Source organism: Oncorhynchus clarkii, chromosome 13 (assembly GCF_045791955.1).
Source record: "Oncorhynchus clarkii lewisi isolate Uvic-CL-2024 chromosome 13, UVic_Ocla_1.0, whole genome shotgun sequence".
Classification (NCBI taxonomy): domain Eukaryota; kingdom Metazoa; phylum Chordata; class Actinopteri; order Salmoniformes; family Salmonidae; genus Oncorhynchus; species Oncorhynchus clarkii.
In genome coordinates, this window is record NC_092159.1 from 63,950,314 (window position 1) to 63,972,625 (window position 22,312).

The 22,312-nt window shown below is 44.4% G+C and overlaps 2 protein-coding genes across 2 annotated transcripts in view; one reads left to right on the forward strand and one right to left on the reverse strand.

The window, feature by feature from the left end:
• Positions 1 to 2,200, reverse strand: part of LOC139365236 (myosin-11-like) — a 65,672-nt gene extending 63,472 nt beyond the window's left edge. Inside the window, exons 1-3 of the mRNA XM_071102736.1 lie at positions 2,033 to 2,200; positions 1,325 to 1,495; positions 238 to 394 (exon numbers count right to left, since the gene is read on the reverse strand). Coding sequence (XP_070958837.1) covers positions 238 to 394; positions 1,325 to 1,495; positions 2,033 to 2,200 — 496 coding nt within the window. The remainder of the gene's footprint in view (positions 1 to 237; positions 395 to 1,324; positions 1,496 to 2,032) is intronic.
• A 10,120-nt stretch (positions 2,201 to 12,320) lies between these two features.
• Positions 12,321 to 22,312, forward strand: part of LOC139365254 (multidrug resistance-associated protein 1-like) — a 57,756-nt gene continuing 47,764 nt past the window's right edge. Inside the window, exons 1-3 of the mRNA XM_071102761.1 lie at positions 12,321 to 12,490; positions 17,286 to 17,462; positions 19,072 to 19,215. Coding sequence (XP_070958862.1) covers positions 12,443 to 12,490; positions 17,286 to 17,462; positions 19,072 to 19,215 — 369 coding nt within the window. The 5' untranslated portion in view covers positions 12,321 to 12,442. The remainder of the gene's footprint in view (positions 12,491 to 17,285; positions 17,463 to 19,071; positions 19,216 to 22,312) is intronic.

Here is a 22,312-nt window from a genome sequence, read left to right on the forward strand (position 1 = left end):
AAGTAGTGAACTATACAGGGAATACCAGGAAGGCAAGGAAGGCATTTGGAAGGCAAGTTTAAGGTTAAATCCACTGCTATACCAGACAGATATCTCTAGACATTCAATGCTGTATCGCCTGTCCTCAATTAAACCGCATTGTCCCATTTCTAGAACATTCATTAAATGACACACACCCCTCTCTCTCTCTCTCTCTCTCTCTCCCCCTCTCTCCCTCTCTCCCTCCCTCCCCTTTACCTTGCATCATGTTCCTGTAAGCGTTATCAGTGATGGAGTAGATATGAGGAGGAACCTCGTGGCGTTTCTTCCCCTTATAAATCTGAATGATCTTCTCTGAGTAGATAGGAAGCATCTTATAGGGGTTCACCACCACACAGAACAGACCTGAATACGTCTGGAGAAGGGAGGGGGAAGAGGGGAAGAAGAGAGGAGGGGGAGGGGGAGAGGAGGGGAGTGGAGGTGAAGGAAGGGGATGGAGGAAGAGGAGAGGAGGAGGAGGGAGGATGGAGGAGGAAGAGAGGAGGAGGAGGTGAGAGGAGAAAGAGGGGAGGAGAGGGGCAAGAGGAGGAAGAGAGCAGGGGAGAAAAAGGAGGAAGAGGAAGAAGAGGAAGATGATGAAGAGGAGGAGGAAAGGTTAGGAACAACATACAGTTAAAACAAAAACATGATAAAAACTTCAGCACAAATTGCTCATTGACATCATGTTTGTGTGTGTATTGTGTGTGTCTATACGGATATTGTCTATACACTTGTATGCGTTTCCTGCAGTCAAATGATCAAATCCTCCAGTGGGTGGAATGTTATTCATATTATAAATGATTTTATCATTTTATAAAACACTATTCATAAAAACCCGCTGAGAATTCTGTGTTTCTTCGTCAAACGGTTTTGTTAGATTTCAGTCTTCTGTGGTGTATATAAAGTGTAATACTGGGATACAAACTCAACATTGAATACATTTCAACTCTGTATCTGACATGGTACAGGGGTCTTATTTTGTTTAAACCCATAACCATGTGTGTGAGGTGTATACTTTTGTTTCAAAGTAGATTTGTTTAAGACTACCCAGAAACACTCTGTGCGACGCTGATTTAGTCCACTGCAGTAAAAGGTGAACAAATAGGTGCTATCTAGAACCTAAAATGGATCTTCGGCTGTCCCCATAGGAGAACCCTTTGAATAAAACTTTTTGGTTCCAGGGAGAACCCTTTTGGGTTCCATATAGGACCCTTTCCACAGAGGTTTCTACATGGGTCCCAAAAGGCTTCTCCTATGGGGACTGAAGAACCCTTTAGGAACCCATTTGTTGTAAGAGTGTACTCACGTAGATGAGGCTGGAGAAGTACCTCTCTTTGAGGTTGTGGAGGACAGAGGCCTCGTTGAGACAGGTTAGAGCTGCCATGTCCTCCACCTTACTGAACTTAGGAGGGTTCATCTTCTGGATATCATCCTTGTTGACTGTCGCTTTCCTACCGTTAGCCAACTCTACCAGCACCTGGAGAGGAGGAGGAAGAAGAGGAGAAGGAGGAAGAGGAGGAAAAAGATGAAGAGGAGGAGAAGGAGGAAGAGGAGGATGAAGATCAGGAGCAGGAGGAAAAGGAAGAAGAGGAGGGAAATGAGGAGGAAGAGGATGAGGAGGAAGATGAGTAGGTGGAGGAAGAGGAGGAGGAAGAAGAGGAGAAAGGAGGAGAAGGAGGAAGAGGAGGAAAAAGATGAAGAGGGGAGGAAGGAGGAAGAGGAGAAGGGGGAAAAAGATAAAGAGGAGAAAGAGGAGGTGAAGGAGGAAGATGATGAAAAAGATGAAGAGGAGCAGGAGGAAGAGGAAAAGGAGGAAGAGGAGGAACAAGAGGAGGAAGAGGATGAGGAGGAAGATGAGGAGGTGGAGGACGAGGAGGAAGATGAGGAGGTGGAGGATGAGGAGGAGGAAGAAGACGATAAGGAAGAAGAGGAGGAGGAAGATTTACTAGGGCCCTGGTGAAAAGTAGTGTACTATATAGGGAATAGGGTGCCATTTGGGGTGTAACATCCTTACATCGTCTCCCTTCTCCTCCTTGATGCTGGCGGCCTCAAACCCCTCCTTCTCTGACGGGATCCACACCATCTTCTTGGCCGACCAATCAGCCTGCCCCACACCACTGTTCCTGAAGTCGTCGTCCTGCCGCAGGAACTTGCTGTCGTCAGAGGCGGAGTCGGCAGCCATCTTGGGAAGGCAGTCGTCGGTGACAGGAAGGTCGTCTGTGATTGGAGGGTCGGTCTCAAAGCTGAGGGAGAGGGAGAGAAAGAGAGAGGAAAAGGGAGAGATGAGAAGGAGAAGGAGAGATATAGGAAGAGGGGGAGATATGAAGAGAGGAGGAGAGATATAGGAAGAGAGGATGAGAAAGAGAGATATAGGAAGAGAGGGAGAGATGAAGAGAGGAGGAGAAGGAGAGATATAGGAAGAGAGGAGGAGAAGGAGAGATATAGGAAGAGGGGGAGAGAGTATGATGTTATAACTATCCCTCTGATGATGATGGGGAATTCATAAAACATCAACTCAAACAACAACAATCACAACAATTCCAGTGATTAATAGGAAATGCTACTTTAGACCTCAGAAACATTCCAACGGTCGGTCTGTCTGTCTGTCTCTGTCTGTCCAGTCTCTCTCTTCCCCTCTCTCTTCCCCCCCTCTCTCTCTCTCTCTCTCTCTCTCTCTCTGTATCACTCTGTGGTTTAACAGCACATTTTAAATTCATCCTCCAATGCCTCGTTATATCGGTCTACAGCTTCAGTTTCAATCTCGATTAATTTTTGATTTATTCAGGTTCTCATTGCCAATCTCTTACAACCACATAAATAAATAAAGATAAACAGTACAGTACAGCCTCACTTATCAATCTGCCTCTCAGGTCCACGTCATCATTACTCACTGACAGCTCTTCTTCTCTCCCTGCTGCGGGTCACAGGACCCACAAGGCTTTGCAGCAGCCCAGCTCCGCCTGCCCATGACCACGACGCCATAGAATATGTAAAATATCAGCAGGATAACTGCAGCTATAAAACCTTGAAACAGCGGTTGATAAGCCATGCTGGGAGGACGATAACGATGACCATGTTTGGTTGAAGCCTCTCCTCAAAGCCCACTGCCTCTGATTGGCCCTATACAGAGAGATGCTAGGGATTTGAGTCCCAAATGGCATCCTAGTCCCTACGTAGTGCACTACTTTTGACCAGGGCCCATAGGACTAAGGGCACAGCCAGGGACTTAACCACTTCTATTCCTTATAAGGGAACTGTGTGTCCAGTCAGTGTCTCCACTCCCGTGGCCAGCTCCAGCCTAGCGTTACTGTTGACACCAACATGATGACCTGTCAATCAGTCAGTCACTAGGCCCCGTAGTCTCTGGTCTCAGCATTGACATCTATTTATTTTTCATTAAACATTTATTTAACGAGGAAAGTCAGTTAAGAACAGATTCTTATTTACAACGACGGCCTACCAGAAGGCAAAAGGCCTCCTGCGAGGACGGGGGCCTGGGATTAAAAATACATTCAATAAAAAATATAGGACAAAACACACATCACGACGAGACACAACACAACACTACATAAAGAGAGACCTAAGACAACAACATAGCAAGGCAGCAACACATGACAACACAGCATGGTAGCAACACAACATGGCAGCAGCACAACATGGTAGCAACACAACATGGCAGCAGCACAACATGGCAGCAACACAACATGGTAGCAACACAACATGGTAGCAGCACAACATGGCAGCAGCACAACATGGTAGCAACACAACATGGTAGCAACACAACATGGTAGCAGCACAATATGGCAGCAGCACAACATGGTAGCAGCACAACATGGCAGCAGCACAACATGGTAGCAACACAACATGGCAGCAGCACAACATGGCAGCAGCACAACATGGTAGCAGCACAAACATTATTGGGCACAGACAACAGAACAAAGGCTAAGAAGGTAGAGACAACAATACATCACACAAAGCAGCCACACCCGTCAGTAAGAGTGTCCATGATGGAGTCTTTGAATGAAGAGGTGAAAGTGCCCAGTAAAAGGATACATTGACATTAGCTGATGGTGTTCTGGCTGTACAGTAAGGACGGGTTACCAGGTACTGGGCTGTGTGGCGGTTGGGCCAGCGGGGATACCAGGGGTTGGGTCAATTCCATTTCAATGCAGGAGATGAATTGAAATTCACATTCACGTTATTGAATGGTGCCGTTGTATTTTTAATAGATGGGAGTTGAAATGGGATTGATCCCAACTCGGATGTCAAACTAACTTCTGGTGATGATGGTTGTATTTTGAATAGATGGGAGTTGAAATGGGATTGATCCCAACTCGGATGTCAAACCAACTTCTGGTGATGATGGTTGTATTTTGAATAGATGGGAGTTGAAATGGGATTGATCCCAACTCGGGTGTCAAACCAACTTCTGGTGATGATGGTTGTATTTTGAATAGATGGGAGTTGAAATGGGATTGATCCCAACTCGGGTGTCAAACCAACTTCTGGTGATGATGGTTGTATTTTGAATAGATGGGAGTTGAAATGGGATTGATCCCAACTCGGGTGTCAAACCAACTTCTGGTGATGATGTTTGTATGTTTTAGGTCTATGAATTGTTGCACAAGGTGACATGCTAATAAATGAAATGGCAGTTGGAAAAAGTCTATCACCTGACATAAACATCACTCTATTATCCTAGCCTGTATGTAAACACAGCCTCTGTCAAGAGGCACAGTAGGTAGGTAGGTAGTGTCGTGCTTATTGCCTGTTCAAACCCAACCCAACTATACCCTTATATCACCACAACACTAAAACACAAGCTGAGACCCAGGGGATCGGGTCCTACATGGATAAGTCGAAACGTCATCTAAATTTAGCGACAACAACTTATCTGAAAGTCCAATAAAGTGCACATTGTTGATTGACACATTGCAAAGCAACACGTAGCACCTGAACAGGTGCAGCCCGCCTAAAACCTTGTAGCGTATTTCCTTTTCCAACGGTCTTTCTTCTAACAGAACTGACAATAGATATATATATTTCCGTGTTCAAACAACGCTGTCCTGCACGCAGTAACAGACCTCTCTATATGCACCTGTCTATACAGAACGGCAGGCTGTTACCGGTAGACTATTCGTATACGGCCACATTTATTTAAAAGGAAGCAGACTCAATACTCACTTTAGTCTTTCTCCGGTAGATGATGGACTCGGGATGTAGCCTATTCTACAAAGTTGTCTGGGTATACGTTACTCCACGAGATAGCGGGACGGGACAGGTAAACTGATGAGGGTTGAACTATCCTTCCACCGGATGAAGCATCCTACCAAGGTATTTAAACCGGCCCGCTCCGCCCGTGGGAGGAGAGCAGCGCGCGCGGTTCCTCCTCGTCTCTATGGTGACCAAAATTTGACAGCAGCCAACATTTTGAGGTACCAGTTTGTTTGTGCTATCATTACCCTGGTACCAGTTTGAGTATGCTATCATTACCCTGGTACCAGTTTGTTTGTGCTATCATTACCCTGGTACCAGTTTGTTTGTGCTATCATTACCCTGGTACCAGTTTGTTTGTGCTATCATTACCCTGGTACCAGTTTGTTTGTGCTATCATTACCCTGGTACCAGTTTGTTTGTGCTATCATTACCCCGGTACCAGTTTGTTTGTGCTATCATTACCCTGGTACCAGTTTGTTTGTGCCATCATTTTCCCGGTACCAGTTTGTTTGTGATATCATTACCCTGGTACCAGTTTGTTTGTGATATCATTACCCTGGTACCAGTTTGTTTGTGATATCATTACCCTGGTACCAGTTTGTTTGTGCTATCATTACCCTGGTACCAGTTTGTTTGTGCTATCAATACCCTGGTACTAGTTTGTTTGTGCTATCATTACCCTGGTACCAGTTTGCTTGTGCTATCATTACCCTGGTACCAGTTTGTTTGTGCTATAATTACCCTGGTACAAGTTTGTTTGTGCTATCATTACCCTGGTACCAGTTTGTTTGTGCTATCATTACCCTGGTACCAGTTTGTTTGTGCTATCATTACCCTGGTACCAGTTTGCTTGTGCTATCATTACCCTGGTACCAGTTTGTTTGTGCTATCATTACCCTGGTACAAGTTTATTTGTGCTATCATTACCCTGGTACCAGTTTGTTTGTGCTATCATTACCCTGGTACCAGTTTGTTTGTGCTATCATTACCCTGGTACCAGTTTGTTTGTGCTATCATTACCTTGGTACCAGTTTGTTTGTGCTATCATTACCCTGGTACCAGTTTGTTTGTGCTATCATTACCCTGGTACCAGTTTGTTTGTGCTATCATTACCCTGGTACCAGTTTGTTTGTGCTATCATTACCCTGGTGCCAGTTTGTTTGTGCTATCATTACCCTGGTACCAGTTTGTTTGTGCCATCATTACCCTGGTACCAGTTTGTTTGTGCTATCATTACCCTGGTACCAGTTTGTTTGTGCTATCATTACCCTGGTACCAGTTTGTTTGTGCTATCATTACCCTGGTACCAGTTTGTTTGTGCTATCATTACCCTGGTACCAGTTTGTTTGTGCTATCATTCCACTCCTTGGCATGACAAGGTTAGCTAGGACGCTGGCCTTCCACAGATGGTGACTTAGACCGATTCAATCCTACTGCCAGAGCACTTCTTTGGAATGAATGAAATCAAACGTGGATGTATTTTATGGAATAGCAAACCGTGGTTACAACAAATGAAACATGTACAGGCCCATTCACCTTTTATCTAAATGACACATTTTGAAAGGAGAATGATTACAATAGAGCCTAAGGATGTGTTTTATTTGTTCACCTAATTGTTGTGTTTATCTGTAGCCTAAATATTGTGCTCTCTCTTACTCTTAGTCTTAGTCTTTCTCTTTCTCTTTTTCCTTCCTTCCTTCCTTCCTTCCTTCCTTCCTTCCTTCCTTCCTTCCTTCCTTCCTTCCTTCCTTCCTTCCTTCCTTCCTTCCTTCCTTCCTTCCTTCTTTCTTTCTTTCCTTCCTTCCTTCCTTCCTTCCTTCCTTGTCTCTCTCTCTCTCTCTCTCTCTCTCCGTCTCTCTCTCTCTGGACAGAGTTTGTGTGCTCAATGAGAAAGGATCAAGATATGTGGCATAATTAGAAATTACAGCCCATGGAAATGCATGGAAATGAACCAGCTTTTGAGTCCCAAATGGCACCCTATTCCCTATATAGTGCACTGCTTTTGACCAGGGTGGCCAGGGCCCATATATAGGGAATAAGGTGTCATTTGGGACATAGCTTATGTGTTTTAATGCTTTCAATGCTATCTTGAAGATATTTTGCATTCTATTTACTCAGAGTCAATGGCCTACTTGGCTCAAGTGCATGTAAGGACATTGTGGAAACTAACTGTGGACTGAACCTTGTCTGTGTCATAATGCCTTATGATCTGAAACTCTGCTGTGTGTTACCACTAACTGTGGACTGAACCTTGTCTGTGTCATAATGCCTTATGATCTGGAACTCTGCTGTGTGTTACCACTAACTGTGGACTGAACCTTGTCTGTGTCATAATGCCTTATGATCTAGAACTCTGCTGTGTGTTACCACTAACTGTGGACTGAACCTTGTCTGTGTCATAATGCCTTATGATCTGGAACTCTGCTGTGTGTTACCACTAACTGTGGACTGAACCTTGTCTGTGTCATAATGCCTTATGATCTGGAACTCTGCTGTGTGTTACCATATAATCACATGTATAGAGAGGAGGAGGGGGAGAGAGAAAGAAGGGGGGGGGTAGAGAGGGGAGAGAGAGAGAAAGAGAGAGACGGGTAGAGAGAAAGAGAGGGATAGAGTTAGAGGGGGGGATAGAGAGGGGAGAGAGAGAAGGTAGAGAGATAGAGGGGGAGAGGCATGTGTAACCGATGTGAAATGGCTAGCTAGTTAGCAGTGGTGCGCGCTAATAGCATTTCAATCGGGTGACGTCACTCGCTCTGAGACTTTGAAGTAGTTGAAGCCACTGCTTCAAAACCGCCATAAAAAAGACAGACTACGGTTTGCAACTGCACATTGGGACAAAGATCTTACTTTTTGGAGAAATGTCCTCTGGTCTGAAGAAACAAAAATAGAACTGTTTGGCCATAATGACCATCGTAATGTTCGGAGGAAAAAGGGGGAGGCTTGCAAGCCGAAGAACACCATCCCAACTGTGAAGCATGGGGGTGGCAGCATCATGTTGTGGGGGTGCTTTGCTGCAGGAAGGACTGGTGCACTTCACTAAATAGATGGCATCATGAGGATGGAAAATTATGTGGATATATTAAAGCAACATCTCAAGACACCAAGTTGAAGCTTGGTTGCAAATGGTTCTTCCAAATGGACAATGACCTCAAGCATACTTCCAAAGTTGTGGCAAAATGGCTTAAGGACAACAAAGTCAAGGTATTGGAGTGGCCATCACAAAGCCCTGACCTCAATCCTATAGAAAACCTGTGGGCAGAACTGAAAAATACACTATACACTATGCGAGCAAGGAGGCCTACAAACCTGACTCATTACCCTATACCCCCCACTAGGAGACAGGTATCATTACCCTATACACCCAACTAGGAGACAGGTATCATTACCATATACCCCCACTAGGAGACAGGTATCATTACCCTATACACCCAACTAGGAGACAGGTATCATTACCCTATACCCTCCACTAGGAGACAGGTATCATTACCCTATACACCCAACTAGGAGACAGGTATCATTACCCTATACACCCAACTAGGAGACAGGTATCATTACCCTATACACCCAACTAGGAGACAGGTATCATTACCCTATACCCCCAACTAGGAGACAGGTATCATTACCATATACCCCCACTAGGAGACAGGTATCATTACCCTATACCCCCAACTAGGAGACAGGTATCATTACCATATACCCCCACTAGGAGACAGGTATCATTACCCTATACCCCCAACTAGGAGACAGGTATCAGTACCATATACCCCCAACTAGGAGACAGGTATCATTACCATATACCCCCACTAGGAGACAGGTATCATTACCATATACCCCCACTAGGAGATAGGTATCATTACCCTATAACCCCCACTAGGAGACAGGTATCGTTACCATATACCCCCACTAGGAGACAGGTATCATTACCATATACCCCCACTAGGAGACAGGTATCATTACCATATATCCCCACTAGGAGACAGTTATCGTTACCGTATACCCCCACTAGGAGACAGGTATCATTACCATATATCCCCACAAGGAGACAGTTATCGTTACCGTATACCCCCACAAGGAGACAGTTATCGTTACCGTATACCCCCACTAGGAGACAGGTATCATTACCATATGCCCACACTAGGAGACAGTGGGGAGCATAATTTATTTCCAACACCACTTGTGGCTAGCTCTCCAGGCCTAGGACTAAGCTATATCAACATGGTATCTCTCTGTAGCTCTCCAGGCCTAGGACTAAGCTATATCAACATGGTATCTCTCTAGCTCTCCAGGCCTAGGACTAAGCTATATCAACATGGTATCTCTCTAGCTCTCCAGGCCTAGGACTAAGCTATATCAACATGGTATGTCTCTGTAGCTCTCCAGGCCTAGGACTAAGCTATATCAACATGGTATCTCTCTGTAGCTCTCCAGGCCTAGGACTAAGCTATATCAACATGGTATCTCTCTGTAGCTCTCCAGGCCTAGGACTAAGCTATATCAACATGGTATCTCTCTGTAGCTCTCCAGGCCTAGGACTAAGCTACATCAACATGGTATCTCTCTGTAGCTCTCCAGGCCTAGGACTAAGCTACATCAACATGGTATCTCTCTGTAGCTCTCCAGGCCTAGGACTAAGCTATATCAACATGGTATCTCTCTGTAGCTCTCCAGGCCTAGGACTAAGCTATATCAACATGGTATCTCTCTGTAGCTCTCCAGGCCTAGGACTAAGCTATATCAACATGGTATGTCTCTGTAGCTCTCCAGGCCTAGGACTAAGCTATATCAACATGGTATCTCTCTGTAGCTCTCCAGGCCTAGGACTAAGCTACATCAACATGGTATCTCGCTGTAGCTCTCCAGGCCAAGGACTAAGCTATATCAACATGGTATCTCTCTGTAGCTCTCCAGGCCTAGGACTAAGCTATATCAACATGGTATCTATCTGTAGCTCTCCAGGCCTAGGACTAAGCTACATCAACATGGTATCTCTCTGTAGCTCTCCAGGCCTAGGACTAAGCTACATCAACATGATATCTCTCTGTAGCTCTCCAGGCCTAGTGCCACACGCTATCTCTCTGTATGGTTATTCAAATGATCAAACTGACCCAAGGGAACAGGACCATATAAGGATGAGACAGCTGTGGGTATGTCTGCATCCCAAATGGCACTCTATTCCCTACATAGTGCACTACTCTGGTCAAAAGTAGTGCACTATGTAAGGAATAGGGTGCCATTTGGGACATTTGGGCCTTGTATGGATGAGACAGCAGCCAGGATGTGGGGGTGAACAACAGTGCCTTCAGAAAGTATTCCCTCACCTTGATGTTTTTCACATTTATGTTGTGTTACAAAGTCATATTAAAATGGGTTAAATTGTATTTTTTTTTGTCAACGATTTACACAAAATAATCTGTCATTTCAAAGTGGAAGAACATTTTTTATATTTTTGTATTTGATTAATGGAAAATAAAACGGTAATATATCCTAATTAGATAAGTATTCAACCTCCTGAGTCAATACATGTTACAATCACCTTTGGTAGCGATTATAGCTGTGAGTCTTTCTGGGTAAGTCTCTTAGAGCTTTTACACACCTGGATTGTACAATATTTGCACATTATTCTTTCTACAATTCTTCAAGCTCTGTCAAGTTGGTTGTTGATCGTTGCTAGACAGCCATTTTCTAGTCTTGTCATAGATTTTCAAGACGATTTAAGTCAAAACTATAACTAGGCCACAAAGGAACATTCAATGTTGACTTGTATATTTGGCCTTGTGTTTAAGGTATTTGTCCTGCTGAAAGGTGAATTTGTCTCTGACTGTCTGGTGGAAAGCAGATTGAACCAGGTTTTCCTCCAGGATTTTGCCTGTGTTTAGCTCTATTCTGTTACTTTTTATCCTAAAAAAACGAGTCCTTGCCGATGACAAGCAGACCCATAACATGATGCAGCCACCACCATGCTTGAAAATATGAAGCGTGGTACTCAGTGATGTGTGTTGGATTTGCCCCAAACATAACACTTTGTATTTAGGACCAACAGTTCCTTTCTTTGCCACATCTTTTGCAGAATTACTTTAGTGCCTTATTGCAAACAGGATGTACATTTTGGAATATTTGTATTCCTTCCTTTTCACTCATTTAGGTTAGTATTGTGGAGTAACTACAATATTGTTTGTCCATCCTCAGTTTTCTCCGATCACAGCCATTAAACTCTGTAACTGTTTTAAGTTACCTTTAGCCTCATGAGCGGTTTCCTCCCTGAGCGGTTTCCTTCCTCTCTGGCAACTGAGTTAGGAAGGGCGCCTGTATCTTTGTAGTGACTGGGTGTATTGACACACCATCCAAAGTGGAAGTAATAACTGCACCATGCTGAAAAGGAATATAATTTGTTTCATTCCCATCTACCAATAGTTGCCGTTCTTTGCGGGGCATTGGAAAACCTCCCTCTTATTTGTGGTTGAATCTGTGCTTGAAATTCACTGCTCGACTGAGGGACCTTACAGATAATTAATTATATGTGTAGAGTAAAGAGGTGGGGTAGTCATTTCAAAATGATCTTAAACACTATTATTGCAGTCAGAGTGAGTCCATGCAACTTATTATGTGACTTGTTAAGGACATTGTTACTCCTGAACTTATTTTGGCTTGCCATAACAAAGGAGTTGAATACTTATTGATTCAAGACATTTCAGATTTTAATTTTTTATTATTTTTGTAAAAATGTCTTCATTCATAATTCCATTATGGGATACTGTGTGTAGATCAGTGACACAATCCATTTTGAATTCAGGCTGTAACACACAATAATATGGATCAAGTCAAGGGGTGTGACTACTTTCTGAGGCCCCTGTTGTTACACTGTTGTTACACACACACCTCATTCCCTATATAGTGCACTACTTTTGACCAGGACCCATAGGGAAAAGTGTGCTGTTTGCACGTTATTCTAGAGGTTGTGTTATTCATGCACACCAGCGGTGGCCCCCCACAGAGTAAAATAACATGTGACACACACACACACACACACACCCCCACACACACACACACACCAGCTAAACGCACTGTTACCGATGTAGTTATAGCGCCCCCTAGCGGTAACCTTCTATCTTGTTTACAGGAGCGCCAACAGAAGTGCGCTTATGAAACCAAAGCAAAGCGGTAGCGCCGTTAACCCCAAATTATCAGAGGAGAACTTGATCAACCGCGAATGGGTTTGGACAAGTTCTGCAGTGCGGACGGTTCCGACCCGTTTTGGGTAAGTTCCACTGTTGCCACCGAAGCTAGTCAACTCTCCTGCTGTCTTTAGCTGTCTTTACAATGTTGACGCCTTACAGTTGTTTCCCCCGCTTGTTGTTAGCGGCTTTGCTTGTAATGACGGTGTCTGCCTGAACTAAGCATGGTAATATCACACAACGTTACTGTCCTGTCTTTGGTAACACTGGTGTTAGCTAACAGTAGCTAGCTAGGCTAGCAAGGCCGTCGTTCATTATGCCGGTTGACTTGAGCTAACTAGCTAAGCTTCGTTTCATTAATAATGTGTGAAATAGAGAGGTTGAAATAACGTGGTAGTGCATTTTTAAAAAGGTATATCGCTATCAATAAAAGTCGACAATCGTTTTTATTGTGAAGTTGTGTCTTTGCTAGCTTAACAGCTTTCAGTGATTTTTAAAACACCATTGATTCCTATTATGTTAGCTAACCTGCTAGCTAAAACTCACTCTAGTCTAACAACTTTAATTCGAGACTCGCACTACCTCTGCTCTGTTGATGATAGAGCAAAGTGTTTCGATGAAATGTTCGCTAGGTAACTTTCCTGACATAACACCCAGGTATGATGGCAAGCCCGTCTTGATAGCAAGGTCCACAACACAAGAACACGTACAGCAAGTCTGTCAGCTGTTGCAAGATGACATTGTTTGTTTAAACCTGTACACACCATCCACTGCGAGTAGCAGCAACATAGGGAGGACATTATTATTACATTAGCTAGATAGAACCCCCCCAAAAACTAACTAGAAACCTAAACCTGTGGAATCCAACCAAACTTGTTATGGCACTGAACTAGAAGATTAACTGGGCCAGTCAGTTAAAGAACAAACTCTTATTTACGATGACGGCCTCCCCCCCGGGGCCAAACCCTAAGGATGCTGGACCAATTGTGCGCCTCCCTATGGGACTCCCAATCACGGCCGGGTTATGATACAACCCGGGATCAAACCAGGGTCTGTAGTGACGCCTCTAGCACTGAGATGAAGTGCCTTAGATCGCTGCCCCACTCGGGAGCCCAAAAGAGTTACACATGTTTGAAGTGACACATACTGTCATGTAGATAGAATCTATCTATGTGCGGTCATAACATGCAGGATATTGCCTCATAAGTCAACTGTCAGCTGGCCTGGCCAGATAGGGCTTTGCTCATCATGGCCTAAGGAATTTAGCTACAAGTGTTAGAGGTCCATTTGCCCAAATGTTAATAACAGGATGCAGGTCTAATTAGTGTTAGGCCTAGTCTCGCTAAGCAGACGGGTTGCCTTGCCTTCCACAATGTTCCAGCTGCTGTTCTAAGTTTGGGATTTCAGAGACTGTTAGGCCTAGTCTTGCTAAGCAGACGGGTTGCCCTGCCTTCCACAATGTTCCAGCTGCTGTTCTAGGTTTGGGATTTTAGAGACTGTTAGGCCTAGTCTCGCTAAGCAGACGGGTTGCCCTGCCTTCCACAATGTTCCAGCTGCTGTTCTAGGTTTGGGATTTCAGACACTGTTAGGCCTAGTCTCGCTAAGCAGACGGGTTGCCCTGCCTTCCACAATGTTCCAGCTGCTGTTCTAGGTTTGGGATTTCAGAGACTGTTAGGCCTAGTCTCGCTAAGCAGACGGGTTGCCCTGCCTTCCACAATGTTCCAGCTGCTGTTCTAGGTTTGGGATTTCAGAGACTGTTAGGCCTAGTCTCGCTAAGCAGACGGGTTGCCCTGCCTTCCACAATGTTCCAGCTGCTGTTCTAGGTTTGGGATTTCAGACACTGTTAGGCCTAGTCTCGCTAAGCAGACGGGTTGCCCTGCCTTCCACAATGTTCCAGCTGCTGTTCTAGGTTTGGGATTTCAGACACTGTTAGGCCTAGTCTCGCCTTCCACAATGTTCCAGCTGCTGTTCTAGGTTTGGGATTTCAGACACTGTTAGGCCTAGTCTCGCTAAGCAGACGGGTTGCCTTGCCTTCCACAATGTTCCAGCTGCTGTTCTAGGTTTGGGATTTCAGACACTGTTAGGCCTAGTCTCGCTAAGCAGACGGGTTGCCCTGCCTTCCACAATGTTCCAGCTGCTGTTCTAGGTTTGGGATTTCAGACACTGTTAGGCCTAGTCTCCCTAAGCAGACGGGTTGCCCTGCCTTCCACAATGTTCCAGCTGCTGTTCTAGGTTTGGGATTTCAGACACTGTTAGGCCTAGTCTCGCTAAGCAGACGGGTTGCCCTGCCTTCCACAATGTTCCAGCTGCTGTTCTAGGTTTGGGATTTCAGACACTGTTAGGCCTAGTCTCCCTAAGCAGACGGGTTGCCCTGCCTTCCACAATGTTCCAGCTGCTGTTCTAGGTTTGGGATTTCAGAGACTGTTAGGCCTAGTCTCGCTAAGCAGACGGGTTGCCCTGCCTTCCACAATGTTCCAGCTGCTGTTCTAGGTTTGGGATTTCAGACACTGTTAGGCCTAGTCTCCCTAAGCAGACGGGTTGCCCTGCCTTCCACAATGTTCCAGCTGCTGTTCTAGGTTTGGGATTTCAGACACTGTTAGGACCTAATAACACACATTTTGTCAATAAGGTCTATGGCTTCCTGAGTTATGATAACATGCAATCTCATCACCCAGTCCCACAGCCCTTTGGAACCTGTTATGAGAGACCTGGTAGTGTGATTGTACACTTGTATATTCTACAGGGCTTTGTTGTCTACTCACTGGCTCAGTTATTGAACCAAACAAATTCCACAGGGGTAAGGAGGGCTTGTCTTGAAGCCAAAGGGTATTGAGACAAGTGCTTTCCAAAATCACTGAACTGGTCACTGGTCATGAGTACCTTGGAGTTGCTTGTTCTTTAGCAGCCCTGGTCAGACTGATTAAACAGTAGGGTTATTCAACATACATACACAGTACGACTCAGGATTCAGGTAAAAAACAGCTGTCATAACATGTCTCAGTGTTCTGTCAGTGTTGTCTCAGTGTTGTGTTGTCTCAGTGTTGTTGTCTCAGTGTTGTGTTGTCTCGTGTTGTCTCAGTGTTGTGACAGTGTTGTCTCAGTGTTGTGACAGTGTTGTCTCAGTGTTGTGTTGTCTCAGTGTTGTTGTCTCAGTGTTGTGTTGTCTCGTGTTGTCTCAGTGTTGTGACAGTGTTGTCTCAGTGTTGTGACAGTGTTGTCTCAGTGTTGTGTTGTCTCAGTGTTGTCTCAGTGTTGTGACAGTGTTGTCTCGTGTCAGTGTTGTCTCGTGATCGTGTTGTCTCATTGTTGTGTTGTCTCAGTGTTGTCTCGTGTCAGTGTTGTCTTAGTGTTGTCTCGTGTCAGTGTTGTCTCAGTGTTGTATTGTGACAGTGTTGTTTCATGTCAGTGTTGTGACAGTGTTGTTTCATGTCAGTGTTGTCTCGGTGTTGTGTTGTCACGTGGCAGTGTTGTCTCAGTGTTGTCTCGTGATCGTGTTGTCTCAGTGTTGTGTTGTCTCAGTGTTGTATTGTGACAGTGTTGTCTCGTGTTGTCTCAGTGTTGTGTTGTGTTGTGTCAGTGTTGTATTGTGACAGTGTTGTCTCAGTGTTGTCTCGTGTTGTCAGTGTTGTTTCATGTCAGTGTTGTCTCAGTGTTGTATTGTGACAGTGTTGTCTCAGTGTTGTCTCGTGTTGTCAGTGTTGTTTCATGTCAGTGTTGTCTCAGTGTTGTATTGTGACAGTGTTGTCTCAGTGTTGTCTCAGTGTTGTCTCGTGTTGTCAGTGTTTCATGTCAGTGTTGTCTCAGTGTTGTATTGTGACAGTGTTGTCTCAGTGTTGTCTCAGTGTTGTCTCGTGTTGTCAGTGTTGTTTCATGTCAGTGTTGTCTCAGTGTTGTATTGTGACAGTGTTGTCACGTGACTGTATTGTCTCAGTGTTGTCTCGTGATTGTGTTGTGTCAGTGTTGTCTCGTGATTGTGTTGTCTCAGTGTTGTGTCAGTGTTGTCTCGTGATTGTGTTGTCTCAGTGTTGTGTCAGTGTTGTCTCGTGATTGTATTGTCTCAGTGTTGTCTCGTGTTCGTGTTGTCTCAGTGTTGTGTCAGTGTTGTCTCATGATCGTGTTTTTTCAGTGTTGTCTCGTGATTGTATTGTCTCAGTGTTGTCTCGTGTTCGTGTTGTCTCGGTGTTATATCAGTGTTATAAATGCCTTATGAACTCAGGATTTTAGTAAAGTGTTATCAAACAATACAGCCAAAAGCGATAGGCTTTAGGAAAGGAACGAGAGAGGAAGGTGTGTCTGTGTGGCCTGGCACCCTGCCTCCGGTTCCCTCCTTTGTGCCAAGGCAGGAATGTTTATGTGGGTTTTATTAGAAGCTGAGATGAAGAACAGACGCTGTGGTCGTCCACACACACACACACACAACACACACACACCACACCACACCACACCACACCACACACACACACACAGTGTGACTAAAAGTGTCTGTTTCCACACAAAGTGTAGTTATGTAGCCTGGTGTATGAATGTATTTGTCTCTGTAGCTCTACTAACATTAGGCCTTGTCATAATTCACTGTCTGAACACAGCAGTCTGAGGCTTTGTCCCATAGGGCACACTATTCCCTATATAGTGCACTACGTTTGACCCCAAATGGCACCCTGTTCCCTGTATAGTGCACTACTTTTGACCCCAAATGCTTTCCTATTCCCTGTATAGTGCACTACTTTTGCCCAGGTCCCATAGGGTGTCATTTATTAGCCTGTCCTGTCTGGTTGCCAGTAGCTCTTCTTAGGTCACCATGTCCTTATCAACACTATGTTGAATGAGCTGCTGTGTCTCTCAGTCATCTGTCATTTAATCCCCCCCCCCCCCCCTCAGGATTGGAACCGTACGTGGCACGTGGGTAACCCAGATCTGACCCAGTGCTTTCAGAACACAGTGCTGGTATGGGTCCCCTGTCTCTACCTCTGGGTCTGTGCCCCGATCTATTTCCTGTACCTCAAAAGCCACGACCGGGGCTACATATGCATGACCCACCTCAACAGAGCCAAAACCGTGAGTCCGGGGGGGGGGGGGGGGGGTGTGTGTGTGTGTGTGTGTGTGTGTGTGTGTGTGTGTGTGTTTATAGGGAGAGTCTGGGGTGGTGGTGGTGTGTGTGTGTGTGTGTGTGTGTGTGTGTGTGTGTGTGTGTGTGTGTTTATAGGGAGAGTCTGGGGTGGTGTGTGTGTGTTTATAGGGAGAGTCTGGGGTGGTGGTGTGTGTACGTGTCCAGGTTTTTCTGCATGTTACTGTGTGATCTGTGTTTTCTGTGTTATCTGTGGCTGCCTGTCTCCACGGTTCTTACAATGAGATAAGACCAGCATCCCGGAGTCACCTCTTCACTGTTGACGTTGAGACGGGTGTTTTGCGGGTACTATTGCGGGTTCTCAAACTATACACTCTAATGTACTTGTCCTCTTACTCAGTTGTGCACCGGGGCCTCCCACTCCTCTTTCTATTCTGGTTAGGGCCAGTTTGCGCTGTTCTGTGAAGGGAGTAGTACACAGCGTTGTACGAGAACCTCAGTTTCTTGGCAATTTCTCGCATGGAAATAGCCTTAATTTCTCAGAACAAGAATAGACTGACAAGTTTCAGAAGAAAGGTCTTGGTTTCTGGCCATTTTGAGCCTGTAATCGAACCCTCATGCTGATGCTCCAGATACTCAACTAGTCTAAAGAAGGCCAGTTTTATTGCTTCTTTAATCAGGACGACAGTTTTCAGATGTGCTAACATAATTGCAAAAGGGTTTTCTAATGATCAATTAGTCTTTTAAAATGATCATCTTGGATTAGCGAACCCAATGTGCCATTGGAACACAGGAGTGATAGTTGCAGATAATGGGTCTCTGTACACATAGGTAGTAGGTATTCCATAAAAAGTCATCAGTTTCCAGCTACAATAGTCATTTACAACATTAACAATGTCTACACTGTATTTCTGATCAATTTGATGTTGTTTTAACGGACAAAAAAATGTGCTTTTCTTTCAAAAACAAGGACATTTCTAAGTGACCCCAAACTTTTGAACGGTAGTGTATATAGCAAGACCTTTTTTCTCTGAACAACCAGATAAACATATATAGCAAGCTAACACTCTCTCTCTCTCTGAACAACCAGAGAAACATATATAGCAAGCTAACACTCTTTCTCTGAACAACCAGGAGAGTCATTTCAGAACAGTCTCTCTGAACAACCAGGAGAGTCATTTCAGAACACAGACTTCTCTGTGTGGTAGAGTGTCTGACAAGACAATATCCTGACACACACCTCATTAAAATATCTCATTTCCTCTTCCTTCATCTGCATCCCAAATGGTTCCCTATTTCACGCACTACTTTTCACGCACTACCCCTAGGGCCCTGGCCAGAAAGGCTCTGGGCAAAAGTAGTGAGGAATGAGTATCCTAGAGTAGCAATAACATCCTAGATGCCTCCTGCTGTTGTGCCACTTAAACTTGACCCCTCAGCTGCTCCAGGGTCACTGCCATGCGGCCGGCCGGCGAGGTTGCGTGTGTGTGTGTGTGTTTGGGTGCATGTGTTTCTCCGGGAATGGGGTTTAAAGCAAAATATGATCTGAAAATGCACAATAAAGTCTTCTTCCTGCTCTCCTCTCATCCTCTCCTCCAGGCAGTAGGTTTTCTCCTGTGGATCGTCTGCTGGGCAGATGTGTTTTACTCTTTCTGGGAAAGAAGCCAACATGACAGCGGTGCCTCCTCCTCCACCCAGGCACCTGTTTATCTGGTTAGCCCCACCATGCTCGGCATCACTATGGTAACAACCAACGCTGTTTATCTGGTTAGCCCCACCATGCTCGGCATCACTATGGTAACAACCAACACTGTTTATCTGGTTAGCCCCACCATGCTCGGCATCACTATGGTAACAACCAACACTGTTTATCTGGTTAGCCCCACCATGCTCGGCATCACTATGGTAACAACCAACACTGTTTATCTGGTTAGCCCCACCATGCTCGGCATCACTATGGTAACAACCAACACTGTTTATCTGGTTAGCCCCACCATGCTCGGCATCACTATGGTAACAACCAACACTGTTTATCTGGTTAGCCCCACCATGCTCGGCATCACTATGGTAAAAACCAACGCTGTTTATCTGGTTAGCCCCACCATGCTCGGCATCACTATGGTAACAACCAACACTGTTTATCTGGTTAGCCCCACCATGCTCGGCATCACTATGGTAACAACCAACACTGTTTATCTGGTTAGCTCCACCATGCTCGGCATCACTATGGTAACAACCAACACTGTTTATCTGGTTAGCCCCACCATGCTCGGCATCACTATGGTAACAACCAACACTGTTTATCTGGTTAGCCCCACCATGCTCGGCATCACTATGGTAACAACCAACACTGTTTATCTGGTTAGCCCCACCATGCTCGGCATCACTATGGTAACAACCAACACTGTTTATCTGGTTAGCCCCACCATGCTCGGCATCACTATGGTAACAACCAACACTGTTTATCTGGTTAGCTCCACCATGCTCGGCATCACTATGGTAACAACCAACACTGTTTATCTGGTTAGCCCCACCATGCTCGGCATCACTATGGTAACAACCAACACTGTTTATCTGGTTAGCCCCACCATGCTCGGCATCACTATGGTAACAACCAACACTGTTTATCTGGTTAGCCCCACCATGCTCGGCATCATTATGGTAAAAACCAACACTGTGGGCTGGATCAAAAGGGTCTTAGCTGGAGGGGAGTGGTCGGCCTGTCAGGGTCTTAGCTGGAGGGGAGTGGTCGGCCTGTCAGGGTCTTAGCTGGAGGGGAGTGGTCGGCCTGTAAGGGTCTTAGCTGGAGGGGAGTGGTCGGCCTGTAAGGGTCTTAGCTGGGGGGGGGACATTTGAGGACTTGGCTGTGGAGAGAAAAATGTTACTGTTTTAATCCTAATTAGCTGCAATTCTACACATGTTACCATGGAGCTTCAGTATAATACTGTCTACCAGTACCCAGTATCTAGTGATTCAGTATAATACTGTCTACCAGTACCCAGTATCTAGTGATTCAGTATAATACTGTCTACCAGTACCCAGTATCTAGTGATTCAGTATAATACTGTCTACCAGTACCCAGTATCTAGTGATTCAATATAATACTGTCTACCAGTATCTAGTGATTCAGTATAATACTGTATCTACCAGTACCCAGTATCTAGTGATTCAGTATAATACTGTCTACCAGTACCCAGTATCTAGTGATTCAGTATAATACTGTCTACCAGTACCCAGTATCTAGTGATTCAATATAATACTGTCTACCAGTATCTAGTGATTCAATATAATACTGTCTACCAGTACCCAGTATCTAGTGATTTAGTATAATACTGTCTACCAGTACCCAGTATCTAGTGATTCAGTATAATACTGTCTACCAGTACCCAGTATCTAGTGATTCAGTATAATACTGGGTCTACCAGTACCCAGAATCTAGTGATTCAATATAATACTGTATCTACCAGTACCCAGTATCTAGTGATTCAGTATACTACTGTGTCTACCAGTATCTAGTGATTCAATATAATACTGTATCTACCAGTACCCAGTATCTAGTGATTCAATATAATACTGTATCTACCAGTACCCAGTATCTAGTGATTTAGTATAATACTGTCTACCAGTATCTAGTGATTCAGTATAATACTGTGTCTACCAGTACCCAGTATCTAGTGATTCAATATAATACTGTGTCTACCAGTACCCAGTATCTAGTGATTCAATATAATACTGTGTCTACCAGTACCCAGTATCTGGTGATTCAGTATAATACTGTGTCTACCAGTACCCAGTATCTAGTGATTCAGTATAATACTGTCTACCAGTATCTAGTGATTCAATATAATACTGTATCTACCAGTACCCAGTATCTAGTGATTCAATATAATACTGTGTCTACCAGTACCCAGTATCTAGTGATTCAATATAATACTGTGTCTACCAGTACCCAGTATCTAGTGATTCAGTATAATACTGGGTCTACCAGTACCCAGTATCTAGTGATTCAATATAATACTGTCTACCAGTACCCAGTATCTAGTGATTCAATATAATACTGTGTCTACCAGTACCCAGTATCTAGTGATTCAGTATAATACTGTCTACCAGTACCCAGTATCTAGTGATTCAGTATAATACTGTCTACCAGTACCCAGTATCTAGTGATTCAGTATAATAATGTCTACCAGTATCTAGTGATTCAGTATAATACTGTGTCTACCAGTACCCAGTATCTAGTGATTCAATATAATACTGTATCTACCAGTACCCAGTATCTAGTGATTCAGTATAATACTGTGTCTACCAGTACCCAGTATCTAGTGATTCAGTATAATACTGTCTACCAGTACCCAGTATCTAGTGATTCAGTATAATACTGTCTACCAGTACCCAGTATCTAGTGATTCAATATAATACTGTGTCTACCAGTACCCAGTATCTAGTGATTCAATATAATACTGTGTCTACCAGTACCCAGTATCTAGTGATTCAGTATAATACTGGGTCTACCAGTACCCAGAATCTAGTGATTCAATATAATACTGTATCTACCAGTACCCAGTATCTAGTGATTCAGTATAATACTGTCTACCAGTACCCAGTATCTAGTGATTCAATATAATACTGTGTCTACCAGTACCCAGTATCTAGTGATTCAATATAATACTGTGTCTACCAGTACCCAGTATCTAGTGATTCAGTATAATACTGGGTCTACCAGTACCCAGAATCTAGTGATTCAATATAATACTGTATCTACCAGTACCCAGTATCTAGTGATTCAGTATAATACTGTCTACCAGTACCCAGTATCTAGTGATTCAATATAATACTGTCT